Source organism: Hyposmocoma kahamanoa, unplaced genomic scaffold (assembly GCF_003589595.1).
Source record: "Hyposmocoma kahamanoa isolate Upper Pololo Valley unplaced genomic scaffold, ASM358959v1 68, whole genome shotgun sequence".
NCBI classification, from domain to species: Eukaryota; Metazoa; Arthropoda; class Insecta; order Lepidoptera; family Cosmopterigidae; genus Hyposmocoma; species Hyposmocoma kahamanoa.
Window position 1 is genome coordinate 1,115,480 of NW_020653856.1, and position 16,298 is coordinate 1,131,777.

General features: G+C 37.3%; 1 protein-coding gene across 1 annotated transcript in view; it reads left to right on the forward strand.

The window, feature by feature from the left end:
- The window catches only part of LOC113232278 (stress response protein NST1), a 26,664-nt gene extending 10,366 nt beyond the window's left edge, over positions 1–16,298 (forward strand). Inside the window, exons 2-10 of the mRNA XM_026466948.1 lie at positions 90–210; positions 3,637–3,807; positions 4,791–4,912; positions 9,144–9,287; positions 10,351–10,450; positions 10,955–11,131; positions 12,229–12,441; positions 13,325–13,417; positions 16,013–16,298. Coding sequence (XP_026322733.1) covers positions 90–210; positions 3,637–3,807; positions 4,791–4,912; positions 9,144–9,287; positions 10,351–10,450; positions 10,955–11,131; positions 12,229–12,441; positions 13,325–13,417; positions 16,013–16,084 — 1,213 coding nt within the window. The 3' untranslated portion in view covers positions 16,085–16,298. The remainder of the gene's footprint in view (positions 1–89; positions 211–3,636; positions 3,808–4,790; positions 4,913–9,143; positions 9,288–10,350; positions 10,451–10,954; positions 11,132–12,228; positions 12,442–13,324; positions 13,418–16,012) is intronic.

The window sequence follows — 16,298 nt, forward strand, 5'->3', positions numbered from 1 at the left end:
TAGGGAATATTTTAAAATGTATCTAGCTGATTTCTTTTTATTTTTTACCAAATTTGTCGCGGCTTTACAAATTAGTTTTTTTTTGTCAGAATCAAAGAGCACGAAGAAAAAGCGCAACGTGAAAAGGAAGAAGAACTTCAATTACAACAAATGGATATTCGTAAGGCTAATGAGGAGTTGGAGCAACTTCGGGAGTTTGATATGAATTTCGTAAGCAATATTTATCTATTGTATAATTAGGTATCTATTGTATAATTAGTTCAAAGGGTCTTGGTATGTTCAACTGTCCGTTGGTCAAGATACGGGTAAGCGGCCCCGGATTCCTCGGGCTACGAGCACCACAAGGGAATTGTGGTGCTCGTGACACTGGTGTCCTTTATCTATTCTATGATTGCGGAAGGTTTCCCTCCGCAATCATTAGCGAGGCATTGTGGACGGCCAACTATCTATAATATAACTATCGCCAGACACTGCTTCCGAACTCTCTTCTGGTCGTAGCGGTTCACCATTACATCGGAAATAAGAGAGCTAGGACAAAAGAGCACCTGCGTTTTGCGCGTACGAGTACGTTTATGCACTATAATATCCTGCGTACATGACTGCTTCCGAATGCTGACTGTGAAAAGGGGGCTATTGTTTCAGTTAAGTATTTTTGTGAATGTGGTGTAGGTAAGCTGAAGGCAAACAACGCCGTAATGAAAACTACATATCGAGAAAGGAACCTACATAACCCTTGGAAAACTTGTAAAATTCTCAACCCTCATTGAGCCAGCTTAACGCCATATACAGAGTTTTTTTTAAAAGTCTAACAACCTTACAGGACTAGATTACTAGCATCATAAACAACAACTCTTGTTTCACGACTTTTGTCAAAACATGACAAATATATATCAAAAATGAACATTCAATTTTTTTTTACTATCTGACACTTTTTAGATCTGTTTGATAGTAAGGTAAGTAATGTTGAACGTGCAAGCGTCGTCCTTTTAGAACATTGACTTACAATTATATGGACGTCGGGTCCGCGCTAAAAAGTGTCCGCACTTGTAAGGCGCTAAAATCGTATACAGAGCGCGACACTCCGCTTTAGTCTTCATTTGTTCTACGGACAGCGCGATACTGCGATGACATAACAATTTAAATTTCGAATAGGTTGACTTGGGACATTTTTTTCGTGGTTTTTGTATTAGACCCGTCGTCCATTTATTTGTAAGTCAATGTTTTAGAACTATCTATTTAAGAGTCTATACAAACTCAATTGGCTTTGGTTGATTCTGCATAACAGTGAAAGCGTTGAATCAATCACAAACTTTGGAACTTTGGAACAAATACATATATAGTCAAATTGAAGATATACACTATTACTATACGGTGTGGAAACACGTTTCCTAAAAATTTTCACGCTACAAAAAAAAAACACAATCGAAATTTTACAAGAGAACCCGCTGCATTCAGTAGGTACTTTACATATACCACCAATGACTTTTTTCATATCAACTGAACTAAGTAAAATACGTACCTGTAGTATCCGATAAACACATTTTTCAAAATTAAATGGCGTTAAGTGTCCCAGTGTCCCATGAGTCCCTGGCGCTCGACCCAAGTAAAATGAACCGTATTAGTACGGAAAATTTTGAATTCGAGCTAAGGCAACTCTTAAATATTTTTATTATTGGATAAAAGTTATGGAACAAAAGTTGTTGTTTATGAATAGTCCAGTGAGGTTGTTAGTAGATATTTTACAAATGATCGTGTAAAGCCTGACCTCTTTCTTTGAAACAGTGGAACGTACAACGGGTTGAGCATGACGATGATGTAGGTACATCTACCGACAATTAAAAACCTGCGGTTCATTATGTATATCCTTTATGTATAGCCCTTCTTTTTAACCGACTTCAAAAAATTCTTTTTTATATGTTACGCCATAACTCCAGTTTTTGAACCGATTTTGATGATTCTTTTTTTGTTAGAAATATGGTACTGTAGACTTGGACGTGCCTCATGTTGCGTAGCGAGAGGTACTTTTGTAAATATAAACTGGGATAATCTTCAAAACTTGCTTTATTGTACTTTTTTACATATTTTCTGCCTCGGGTTACATCTCGGACTCTCAAGATGCTCTATTCTCTTTATTTCATTTTTTCAAACATATTCTAAATACAAAACTATATTCACTCAGCCAGTAGTTCTACTCATAGAGTAGAGCCTAGACTACAGTGCCTCAGATGTTGTCCTATTTAAATTTGAAGAAAATATTCCGCCTTTAAGGGTGGCAAACTAGGGGATGAATAACTTTTGAGGTCGGTTTTTTATTTCGTTTCTTTTTATAGAGTTCCACAGCTGTTTTAGATCTGTTTTGGTACCTACTTAAGACTATACTAGCCTCGTACTTGCTATTTAGTTTTGTTGTATTAAGTGGATAATCAAAGTACTGTTAAAATATTAAACCATACAAAAATTTTGGAAACCTACATTAAGATGTATCTACCTATAGGTATATCGTACCGACATAGACCACAGATTCCACTTCTCTTTACCGGATACCTTTTACTTGGTCATTTTTACTTCTTACTTTAATCGTGCTGAAGTAGGTAGGTCTCTCTAAATCTTGCTCATAGTTTCCCAAACTTGTCCCTACCTCCAGTGTAGTCGGCGCTGAAGAGACCTAGGGAAACGGTAGGGGCCTCGGAAGCAATTGGGGGGCGTTGATGCTGTCCATGGGGTGTTTGAAAAAAAAGTTGAATTATCTTTATAAAACCTTCTTCTTCATGTGCCATCTTCTAATGTAGTAGTAGAAGTTTCAGATAGCATTACTGTAGTTACTATTTGCAACTACACAAGAATATTAGTTGTTAAATGTTGAAGTCAAGTAGAATCCTTTTAACGAATTAGATAGATACTTGATACCTTAAATTTGTATTAATAATAAGGGAAATTAATAATTACTTTGCACTAACACACTCTTATAACATATAACTATACGTATTTGTAACACAAAGATTAAGTAAGTAAGACATAAGTATTTACGTAGTATTTAATTACATTTCGCGAAGCACAAGTCTGTCACTCACTCGCTATGGTCCATTGAAAACCAGCGGCACGGTCTATTCTTGGCTGTGGCTTTAGCTGAATGAGATCCTTTTGCAAACGCCACAGCCGCACACATGTCAGTATAGTATTAATTTATACAGTAATATTAGTTGTTTGGTTCAAATGTTAGCTATGCTGTTTTTTTTGTGTTATTTATTTAATTGTTTTTTTTATTAATATTATTTTTTTGTGTTTGTTTCTTGTTTGTCAATGGTGGCGTTGCAATAAATGTTTCCTATTCTATTCTATTCTAGTCTATTCTATTCTAATGAAAGTCGCCTACCGTGATGGCAATCTGAACTTTGGACACTGCAGCTCTGAATAATGATCGGATGCTCCTATTAAACCACTGGCGCAAATTTCTGAGCCTGGATATTCTCCTTCTTCCTACACCTCTCTTTCTTTATATTTTGCCTATATAAAATACACTACAATTTATTATGTATTTTTTCCTTGTAATTTTTTGTGTTAATATAATATAAAAAATATAGTACCTAGCTGTATTATGTATGCTCCATACTAAAAATTATTGTGCTAATATTCCAGAAAGAAGCAGAAAAAAAGCGAATTTGGCACGACAATGAACAATCGCTACTAGAATACAAAAAGCGGAAGGAAGTGCTTGCAGCTCGTGACAAGATGGACGAGGATCTGATACAAGTGCTGGTGAAATCCAAAGCCACCATTGAAAGGAGGCGCAAAGAGACCGAGAAAGCGGTTCGTTACTTGTTATGCGAACAATAGTAATAGATTTATCAACGTAGTTTATAGCAGTTCTCCTTGTGAAAGAGGTTGTCCAGAATACTGCCGCCAAGCAGTAATTCTCACATTACTGCGTTCAGGTTTTGAAGGTGATGGTGAAACTACAAGCACATGAAACTTGTCAAACTTGTCGTAGGGTGACGGTAGCAGTGGCAGTTCCCATCAGGTCTTACCGATTTAAAGCTCTAGCTGTGTGGCACTGCAACTGTTTTGGATAGGCGTGTCGCTTACCTTGATATTAAGTAATTTGTGATCCTAGGCGCATGATGCCTGTTCGTCCCTTCAGTCGGTATCTTAATAAAAAATGAAATATTAAGAACAAAAGAATCGAACTGAAAATTAGTGAAACTCGGATCACAAATAAATAGGCATTGATAAAACGTGAGTTGATTTATGTGAACAATCTTAGTAGCACTCATTTTTAGGCTGTATTATTATAGTGCTGACTGAAGCTTATTAATGGTGTTATAATGCAGCCTACGTAAAATTGCCGCTGGTAACTGCCAGTTACGGCACTGCGATCACATACCAAATTGAAAACATTACCTAGTGCAGAAAATGTGGAATCCACATTGACTTATAAATAAATGGACGACGGGTCTAATACAAAAACCACGAAAAAAATGTCCCAAGTCAACCTATTTAAACGTAGTGACATGTAAAGGAATATGAAAAAGCTAAAACGTTGAATTTAAATTGTAATGTCATCGCAGTACTGTCTAATTTTGCTTGCTTCGCTGTCAGTCGAACAAACGAAGACTAAAGCGTGAATGACGGCTCTGTATACGATTTTAACGCCCTATAAGTTCGGACACTTTTTAGCGCGGACCCGACGTCCATATAATTATAAGTCAATGGGAATCCATGATCAATTAACGAAATATGAAAACACGACTTGAAAAAAAAAAAGAAATGGAAGCAAGTATTCAATTTTACAGACTCACGACGAAAGACAGCGCGTTCTGGACGCCATCAGCGCGAAGTTACAATCGGGCACAGCTGCTCGCGACGCTAAGGAGCAGGCCAGTCTGGAAGCCGCTGTCAAAGAGCGCATTGCTGCGTAAGTTATTTAAGCTAACTACAACTTAGTTTTTAACAGCGATGAAGGTGCGAAACACACAAACAATTGTACAAAAGTACAATGCAAATTTACGGCCATAAGTATTTATCAGTATTGATTTATTTCCATTTTTTACTATGCATTTGTAACCTAAAATCGCTACAGCTTTGACTAGGCTAATTAAAATAACTTGCTATAAAGTGCTCTAGTAAACATTGACTCCGTACCTATACTAATTTTCAATTTCGTGAAATAAGTGCAGTCCTGGTGTTAATTTATTTAAGTTTACGTTCGTAGTATTCTAATTACGCTACATAAGTGTTATATAGCAAAAAATCGAAAAGGAAGTTTAGAAAATAGCCAAATCAAGTTTGTCTTTTACAACATTAATTATTGCAAAAACTCAAAATAATCCGCTTAATCAAAACCAAATTCGTGGAAAGAGACATCTTAAGAACTCCGGGACAGCAATCAGCTTAATGTTCGAGGTACGTCTAAAAATTGTCAAGCTTAACATAACCTAAACAGCTGATCCGACTATAACGACTTCCCAGTTTTTAAAAATAATACAAGTTGGTATTTCGTAGTACGAAATAGTTCCATCTACTCCCGTCAAAATGGCGTTAGACTAAAGCCTTCGACTTTGTCAATCACTAAAAACTCCTTTACAAGCTTAAAGCGTACGGCATTCGAGGAACAGCCCAAAATTGGATAGCGAGCTACTTAAAAAATCGGACACAGTATACGAAAATAAGTAGAATAACAAAAAACAATCACAATAATAGATTAGAAAAAAATTTTAGATCGCACTTTAAAACGACTAATGCTGGAATACCGCAAGGTAGCATCTTGGGTCCGTTACCGTTCCTGCTCTACATTAACGATCTCCCACGTGCTATTGATCATAATAGTATACAATTTGCTGACGATACAACTCTTATATTAAAATGACAAAACAAAGCACCTTTTAACACTGACATAAATAAAGCACTGACAGACATAATAAGTTGGATGGACATCAATGACTTGATATTAATATAAGTAAAACCAAAGTTATGACATTTAGATTTTACGACAAGAACCTTAACTGGAAGGAACACATTGAACAGATTTGCATGAACCTAAACAGATTTGTTTACGCTTTACGAAGATTAAGGCAAACTGTCTCGCGAGAAGCTGCGTTGACAGCCTATCACGGCTACGTTTCGTCCGTGCTCAGCTACGGTCTTGTACTATGGGGTAACTCAGTAATCTTAAAAAGAGCGTTTAAAGTTCAGAAGAAGTGTATTCAAGCAATTTGCGGCGCGTGGTTCGCTGACAGTTGCAAACCGCTGCTCAAAAGGCTAAACATATTACCTTTGCCATGCATGTACATTAGGGATATCTGCGTATGTGTCAACTCTCACTCTCAATATGAAAATGAAATAATAACATTAATTAAATCATTCATTGTTACTGGCTATGACAATCTAAGTACAAAAATATTTAAACATTGCTCAAGCGAATTGTCTCCGGTATTGTCGGAACTTATAAGCTTATCATTAATTAACGGAACTTTTCACACTACATTAAAAAAGTAGTCAAGCCCTTATTCAAGCAAGGCGAAAAGTATTGTATTGAAAACTACCGACCAATCACATTGATCCCTATATTATTTAAAATTTGGGAAAAAGTAATGTTGAAAAGGCTGACAACATTTATTAAAAAACATACCTAACATAATTCGACCGGAACAGGACGGTTTCCAAAAACGAAATGTCAATATCTTTGGCATGTTATACTCTTATTAAGGAAATATTGAACGATAAAACTTCTATAAGCTCAGTATTTTTTTATATGAATAAGGCTTTTGACTTTGTATGCCACGAAACTTTGTTGTCAAAACTTGAGCTGTATGGGACCCGAGGGAAGGCTTGCCAGTGGATAAAAAGCTATCTTAGTGGACGAACTCAGTACGTATAAGTACATAGCGTAAATTCTAAATCCGAATATGTCGCTCATAGATCAGAGTTTAAAGAAAATTAGTTTGGAGTCCCACAAGGTAGCATTTTGGGCCCACTACCTTTTTCGTTTCTTTTGTATATAAATGATCTTCCGTCAGCGATACAATACCCTTGCACCTTGTTTGCGGACGACTTAGCCGTTATCGTCCATAAAAACAGAAACGCAGATTACGCTAACTAAATAAACACGACCATTACCAAGATCATAGGATGGTTAGAATCAAAAAAGAATTTTGAATTAGAATCAAAATATATGTATTGTATCGCTTGAGTAAACAATGTGATAAAAAGACCGCGCTAATGGCTTATCATGGCAACGTGTCTACTGCCTTGCATTATGGGCTTGTATTGTGGGGGAATTGTGTTGACATTGATAAAGCCTTTGTACTACAGAAGAAATGTGTGAAAGCGATTAGCCAAGTCGGATCCTTCGAATCATGTAGACCTTTATTCAAGCAGCTCTTCAGCTTGATTGTTGATTCTTGGTCTGTATGTTTGTCAAGAGAAATCTAAGCAGGTTCAAACAAAAATAGTATTCATATTTGGGCAGTTTCCAAATCTAACTAAAAACTACATGTTTCATAAGAAATAGTTATAAGATATCCATAAAATTGTTTAATTTAATACCGGACTATTTAAAATAAATGCCTCAAAGGGAATTTAAAAATTATATGTATAAAGTCTATTAGATAATTGTTTTTACAGTTCATATGAATTTCTCATTTATAAATTTATTAAAATTATTATGATCTTAACACATTAAATATTGTAAATTAAACTTTATATCATAATTGACATAAATAATGACATACATTAATAAACGTTCCGTTCCGTTCCGTTCCGTTCCGTTACGGTCCGGTCCGGTCCGGTCTGTTTTAATAAATCAGTCGGTAGAGCATTATAGATATTTATTGTTTATAAACTACGACGTAACTAAATACTTGAAACGGGAACTAATCCAGGAAAAAATGAGCACAATGAAAGACTATCTCCTACCAACGTTAACGGCTGCTTCTCGAATACTAATTGGGGCACGCGAGACGTGGGGGTGAAAGTCGAAAGTCGTTAAGTTATTACCATATTTGGTCATGCGAAAATCATAATATTATTTAGGCAAAACCGGGCCGATGACAAGAAAAGCCATTTACTTTCAAAAAGGCTAACTGATGTTACTCTGGGATGAGCGGTCGTCGCGACGACGCTCCAGACAGCTCTCTCTGTGAATGTGGTTTGGATGAGGGTACCCAAGATCACATTTTCTTTGAATGTCTTAAGTTGACTTCTCCTTGTAATACCTCCTCCCTCCCTTTGTTCCACGTCCCATACGAAAGATTGTAGAGGCGTAGTGCGGTGAGAGGGACCCGAATGCTCAAGGTCATTTGCTCGGGGAAACGTCTTAATCAAAACTAACACTGGCCCAAGCCTAAGTAGCCGCCATTGGAAAAATAATAATAATACCGGTCGGACGCTTACGAGTACGCTTACGCTTTGGGCGCACTAGATGGCGTTGACACGATATACAGTCTCGTTTAACCTTCTCTGCAGAAGTGATTCGTGCCTGCTAAGGTAGACTGAATTGTGTAGCAGGTTCTGTGTCTACAGATTATATTATATCCGAGTTCGGTTTCTTCTATAAAATTGTTGTCATGCGATAGAGCTACCCTCATTCCACCCAGCTGTCATGAAGTTAAGACGTCCTTTACTCTATAAAGTGTCGTAAAGTTGACATTTTTGTTTTTTTTATAATACTAAGTGACGGGACGAGCAAGTCGTGCGGCTGGTGGTAAGTGACACGCCTATCCATAACAGATGCAGTGCCACTCAGAGCTTTAAATCACAAAGATCTGAGGGGCACTGCGGCTGCGCCCGACACCCTGAGACATAACTTGACAAGTCCCATGTACCTGTAATTGGCAGTAATAGGTAAGATGGCAGTACTTCCCTGGACGAATTCTTTCACACTGCTACTAAATTTTTGTCCAAGTCTTACTCCGCTTACACTAATAGAATGATCGCCTCTAATCATGTTTTTTATGTGCACAAATTAATTAATAGACCGAAATTGACACGAGTTACATCTTACATTGGTAATTGGTAAACACGAAGAACACGTTTCATCTGGTAGGGCTATGGAGGTTATCGGACTTTACGTCGTCAGTTCTATAATTGTGCCCATACGTGTCGACTATGCGCGCAAGCAATAAAGCGTTATAAATTTCTGTTTTCAGTGAGGAAGCTCGCCACCAAGCGTATCTGGACAAAGTGGCACGAAACAAGAAAGAGTGTCTTGATTCTCGGGCGCAATTTCTAAAAGACGAGGCACAACGTCTGCATGAGCTTGATACCATGAAACGATGGGAGATGATGAACAGGTACCAATTGGAGTTTCTCGTAAATTCACCTGTGATATTTACCATGTTGTCCGATAACCGTGATCGTTATACACGAGCCTAGGTTGAAAGATGCAATCTCTTTATTTTCTCTATTTATAAATTCTAATTCATAGTATTATACGCGTATGCTTGAAAAATGATGCACTTGCACTTTGTGGGAAACACAGTGTATTCCATTGCTTAGGATGAGGAAGCAAAGCGCCAAATGCCAATGGCTGGAATAAGACATAAAGATGGAGTACTTATATCGAATTTTCTAGTCGATCCAAGGATAAACGGTGAGAGTGGAATAAGTAAATTGTAAAGTTCTGCGCGCACTCCCTGAAATGTATTCGATAGGAAAATGACAAGTAGGTAGTCTATTTCTGTGCGCTGTACAGAGAACCTGTACCATAAGATTACTTAATAGTTACTACGTAACAGACATATCACTCTCATACGAAATAGAAAATACCTACGCTATAATAACATACTAAATCCGACTAATGCGAGGAAAAAGGAACCTGGACACACTCAAGGAGATGTGAAAATAACGTTGCCCGCCGTGTACAGACGTGTGGAACCGAATACTGAGGTTATACAAGGATTGTAATGTAATGTAAATGAAAGGGTTGTCTGTGCGCTTTCGATTTCTAGTCTTTTGTATGAAGTTTTTGTTTTACGATTTTAAGTCCCGTAAATAGCAAATTTTGAATATCAACAGGAATTTTGTTGTAGAACCGTATACATTGGCCACTATTAATTAATTAAGACAACTGCAACAGCCACTTTATTCTTCTTTCTCGTATTAATATTACGAGAATTAATGAATACATTTTCATAAATAAATGTTCTGGGACAGATGTGTTAATTTCTTTCGTTATCAAAATTGGAAACGTACCTATACGTATAATTCTGTCAAATCATGGGATCTCTATCTTTTGACATAATATTCATCTTCTTGTTCTTCTTGGTGTGACATTTTTTACCAGATGTCTGCTATCATAGCTATTTGGGCCCGTGAAATTACAGCTCGGAAGATTTACAAAAACTTAATCTTCAGATTCAAGAACGCGGAAATATACGACGAGTACAAAGAAAACAAACGCAAGGATAAAGAACGCAAAACAAAGGAATATCACGATATAATAATGGAAATGCGGGTAATTATTTGTTTTCTCGAAAATAAAATGATGATATGCAACTTAGGCCCGTAGCCCATTGACGAAACGACACGGCAAGGGAGCCATCGGCATCCCTACATGCAAGTGCACACTGACGGCAATGATACCGTGGTAGGTATCCTTAGATATGCCACAGTATCCTTAGGTATGACGTGGTATACCTCCCATTGCCCATGCATCTGCATTCGCATTCGGCGTCCTGAAGCCTGCTAAAGTATCCCGAAGATTGCTGAGGCGTTCCGAAGGTTGCCGGCTCGACATCCTAAAGCTTACCGCAGCTTTGTTTTTGTAGATACAACCATAATCATTGAAATTGCAAATTATAATGTATATCGATTAAGGTATATCATTATTCGTTCCATAAAAATTCCTTGCCGTGCTGTCACATCAATGGGCGCCGGGCCTTAGACAGATAGAAAGTAGATTAAAAGAAAAACATTAACCGCAGTTTGAATAATGCTAACGATAAATCTGTTCTTTCAGAAAGAGCGTGATGATCGTGATAAGCAAGAAAGAGACGAGCGTAGATACTTCTACGGCGAGCTGGCAGAGAAGAAATTACGTGATGCGGATAATAGGCTACTAAGTCACGCCGCTGCCTTATTAGAAGAAGCTAAATCGAAGGGAAGACCATTGTTGCCACTACTAAAGGCAATTGACGTGAGTTTTTAAATTCATATGTATAGAGTCAAAAGCAGGTCAAGTTTGACATTAAGATTTTATGTATTCTTGACTGTGCCTGGAAATGTAATTATATTAATGGAAAAAGTTTGAGAACAAAGCAAATTGATTGACAGGCTTTCAGTTTTAAGATACCGATGATGCCGCCGTTTTTATATATATATACAGGGTGGATAAATCTATGGAACATGAAGGTGAAGCACCTTAAATGTTTAAGATAGCTAATTTTACTTAAAGGAAACATCTTTTATATTTCTTAATATGAACAACTGCATTCACTGATTTTTTGAAAAGCTTACCTGAGCAAGAAATCGAAGCAACAAAAATTTCAAAAAATAAACTTCCACTATTTGTACTGATGGATGGGATCAATGGTAAGGATAAAATCCCTCCAATAAACATTGGGTTTTACAATCTTACAATTAAAGATAACCATGAAATCTAATATTAATATCGACTCTAATTTGAAGTACACGAAGGCTGTAATTCGCATTGCATTTGCATTAACTAAAATATTTTTTGCATTAAAATAATTTATACAAATTGCAACCTTTTGCAGATTATTCGAAATTGTTACCTAAGTAAACATTTACAAATTATAATTTTCTTGTATTTTAACAAATTAACTTTTAGAGTGCTAGAAGTGGGACTCATTTTCTTCCATGACCATCACACAGACATCTTAAGCATTTAAGATACTTCCCCTTCACATCCCATTGTTTTATTCCACCATGTATATTTGTTCTGTAATTATTTTTTCACCAACTTACCATCCAACTCGGACTTAGTATCCAATAACATGTAGGTGGTACATTTTTGCTGTTTAGTTAGCCAGGTATCTTGCTTTTTAACAACACAATAAGAATTGTGATCTAATTTAGATTGTTAAGTAAAAAAAGCGTTTCAAATACATAGTTAACCGAGTGCGATTACTTGTTTGTCTTTTTTTCGGAAACACGTTTGACACATGGTTTGTTTAAGTATGTAATTTATTTTTTACAGTTTGACTGGACGAATGTCTCTTCCCATCTCACTCGGTTTTATTATTAACCAAAACTGCCTTCTATTCTTCACAGCGCTACTGCAAGTTATACCGTCTCTACCCAATGCCAGACCTGCCAAATCCGCTGCAGAAGATATTCCCCACTTACCATGCCACAGACAGTAGCAAACCAGACCCTGGATACAAGGTGCCACCGCCACCAATTTGCACCTTAAGCCCTGATGGTGATGAACTGGAAGAGGCAGTAGTCACTGGCAAGACAGACGGTCTTCAGGAAATTCCCAAGGTAAAAACCTTCAAAATATTACCTGGCTTAACCTAACAGCACAGCATTACAAGTGCTTACAGTGAGGAGATTCGCTCTGGACCTTTTGGAGGGAAAAGTGTCGTTTTTATTTTGACTTTCAATTATTTTGTGAAATCTAGTTTAAAGTGGAATAGGATAGTGCTATTGTGCCTTAATCGAAGATTAAAACGCGAAATTATACGAATCTCGAAATAAAATACCCGTATCGGCCCGTTTTAAGGAATCCCGAGTCAATCCAAGCACGCCGCCTCAAATTGCCTATCCTCTTTGTGGCGGCCATATTTACAGAAACATATTTAAATTTCATGTTTAGGCTGATGGCTTTGCCAAAGCCTTAATAAATTAAAAAAAAAAAAACTTACAGTGAGTAAAATTTAAAAAAAAACTGGAAATGGATGCCATTCCAATTGTTGTTGCAAGCGCAAAACTGTAGATGGCGTTGACAGGCATAAATGTTTTAAACGTTCTTGAAAGAGTACAGATTTATTTGTCAGGATAATTATAATAGACCAGTTAAGAGTCGTTTATTTTTTACAAACGTAATAAAAGCCATTTGAAAAACGTATGTCGTGTACACTTGATATAAAATAAAAATCATTGGGATGTGTAAAGTACCTACCTATTGAATACAGCTGTTTTCTTATAAAATTTCGAGGTAATATTTTTTTATCGTGAAAACTTCTAGGAATCGTGTTTTCACAGCGTGTACTAATCAGTGTATATCTTCAATGTTACTATATTTTTTTTCCAAAATGATCGATTCAACAGTTTCACTGTTATCGACTCTTTATACGAAGGAAACATATTTAACACAATAATCTAGTCTTTCAATACAATATTTCAACGGTCGTGAGGTTTACAGGCCGGGCCATCGAAGCCGCCGCCGAACAAATCGGAGACTAACGACGACTACAAACGATCCGGCCCTGTCAATGGACTGCAGCAGAAACCAGAGGTACATACATATACTTTAATATAAATGTAGTATCGTGAAGGTTTGGGACAGAACCTTCAGACATCGTGTGTTTATTATTATTAGGTTAGTTCAATGAGACTACGTTTAATAGTAACACTGTATATTTTAACACGTTCAAAGTCCGCCATATAAAGGCCAAAATCAACCCCGTTTGAAATAGTGTTGATTTTGTCTGTTACTCTCACGTTATGCGAGGTTATTTATAGAATACTAACAACCTGCCAGGACTATACTAAAAAAATCGTCAGATTCTACTTTGGTACTAAAATAAAAATATTTAAACTAATCGCTCTAAACCATAGTTTCCCAAAGTGATCTCTACCACCCCCCAGAGTGGGCGCTGAATTCTTAGGGGGGCGGTACGGGCCTCGGATGCGATTGGTGCTGTACAGGGGGTGCTACCGCATTTGAAAAAAAAACTGAATTATCTATTTAAACTATACTACATATATGACATACACACATCAAAAAAAGTTTGCGATCAATAGCATAAGCTCCTATAATTCTTTAAATTTAACTTTATCAAGAAAAAATCTATGTTGTATGCTTTCTTTAAATAGGAATACCCTGTTTGAAATTAAAATATAAAACTATTTTTTATTATTTATTTTAAAAAATTGAGCCATTAATCATAATGTAATAGTGATAGAAATTTCATAGAAAGAAAAAGACTGTTTAATTAAACTTAAACAACAATTTATTATTAAAAGGTGTGAATTCAATATAAAATAACTCCTCCCCTGGCTCGAATACATGCGAAGATCCTCCTGGGCATGCTGAGGATCAAGTTATCCAGCATTTCCTGGGGTAACCTATCCCATTCTTCAATAGCGGCTTCCCTGAGCTCTGGAACTGTCTGGGGACATGGCTCACGGTTCCATACTGCTCGTTTAAGAGCATCTCACGCGTGCTCTATTGGGTTTAAGTCGGGCGAGCCGGCAGGCCAGTCTAATCGTGTGATATCGTATTCTTGAAGAGCAGCATTGACTCGTTGAGCTCGATGTGCGGGCGCATTATCATCGACCAGTACAAATTGGTGCCCATGGTTTACTCGGAATGGTCTGACGATATCATCAATAGCAACTGCTTTGTACATGTCTGCTGTCATGAAGCCCCGATACGGGATCAAAGGCGTTCTAGCTCCAATCATAATGCCACCCCAAAAGGACACCGATTTTCCGCCTTGCTGAACTGTTCCAGTGGCAGTTCTTTGTCTTTCACGGTCGCCTGGTCTTCTCCAGACACGGACACGTCGGTTATCTGGATGAGTGCTGATTCGGGATTCGTCAACGAAGAGACAGTTTTGCCAAATGTTTTCGTCCTCACCTTCTTCATTTTTCCGAAGTCTAGCCCACTGCAATCTTCGTTGTTGACGTTGCCGGGAATTGAGCGGAGCTCGCCAAGACCTCCGTGCTCGTAATCCAGGCTGGTGTAAGCAATTGCTAACGGTCTGCGTGCTAACTTCAAGCCCAGAGGCGGCCCTGACTTCTGCTTTTATTTTAGTGGCGTTGATTGTTGGATCACGGGCTGCCAGCAATCTAATATAGCGCTTTTGGGCAGCTGTCAAAACAGTTAAGCGACCGCTGCGGGGTCGGTCAGCTAAATTCCCCATTCCGTGATACCTCTGCAACGTAGCCACGACACAGGATTGGGATATAGCAAGTCTGCGTGCTATTACTCTCGTGGTGTATCCTTCTTCCCTCAAAGTTACTATTCTAGGTCGTAAAACCTCTGATAATCCTCTTGGCATTTTTTCAATCACAACTTTCCGCGAAAAATATCTGGAATCGCTTATAATTGACTAAATCAGATTTCTGAATGAGCGTAAGCTAGGACTGAAAGCCTTTTTATATGAAAAAACAATTGAACGGGGTCATTGTTTTATGTTCTAATTTATTTTTAAATAAAGAATCTAAAAAGAAGAAAAAATCATAATATAATCTACAGTAACAAAAAAGATTTCAGTTTTTCGAAGTGATCGCAAACTTTTTTTGATGTGTGTATATATACATTTTTTCCTTATGATTTTTTGTGTTAAATTAATATAAAAAGGATACGTGTTTTAAATTTTTTTGTGATGGTTGAATTTTTTTTATCTTGTTTAAGTGAGAGATAGAGTCGAAAATTTGGGAATCTATGCTCTAAACGATGCGATGATATCTCCGTGTAAAGCGATGGAGCGCGGGGTACGCTTGCACGCTTGAACTTACTAAATATAGATCTAAAAAGAGTCAGACAGTGCAACATAAACTGAAAAGTTTATTTCTGGTAAATAATAATAATAACGCACACATAGCCCCGCACTAGGGAAACCCTGTGTTGCGGGTGCCATGGACACACACATAGACAACCACAAATTACACCCAAACTCACGAGAGAAATAAATGTAGGCCATACAAATATTTATCCCAGCCCGGGAATCGAACCTGGGACCTCTGCGTGGCAGCTCAGCACGGTAATAATTCAGACACAGAGGCAGACAAAAATATCACTTGGCATTATTAACTTTTGAAATTGAATGTTGGGCATTTTGTTACATTCTATGTAGGTTATAACAATAATAATTTCTTACAGGTGCCATGTCTTCAAGTGATCCCGTGCAAAACAGTCAACTGCACGTGCGACCTCAAGCCGAAACCGCTCTAAATAAACTAGTATACGTAACACTGCATACCTGAAAAGGTGATTTAGCTAGTCAAAAATTAACAATCTTGGGAATAAGGCCCGTTATCTACCTCAGCGTAAAAAGTAGTCTCAATAACCAGTAGTATTAAATATTTGGCGCTTTCTTTGGTTTAAGTCGGGTTAAAACTCATTAACGCATGAAATTGAAAGGCAAAATATATTTACAACTTAAAAT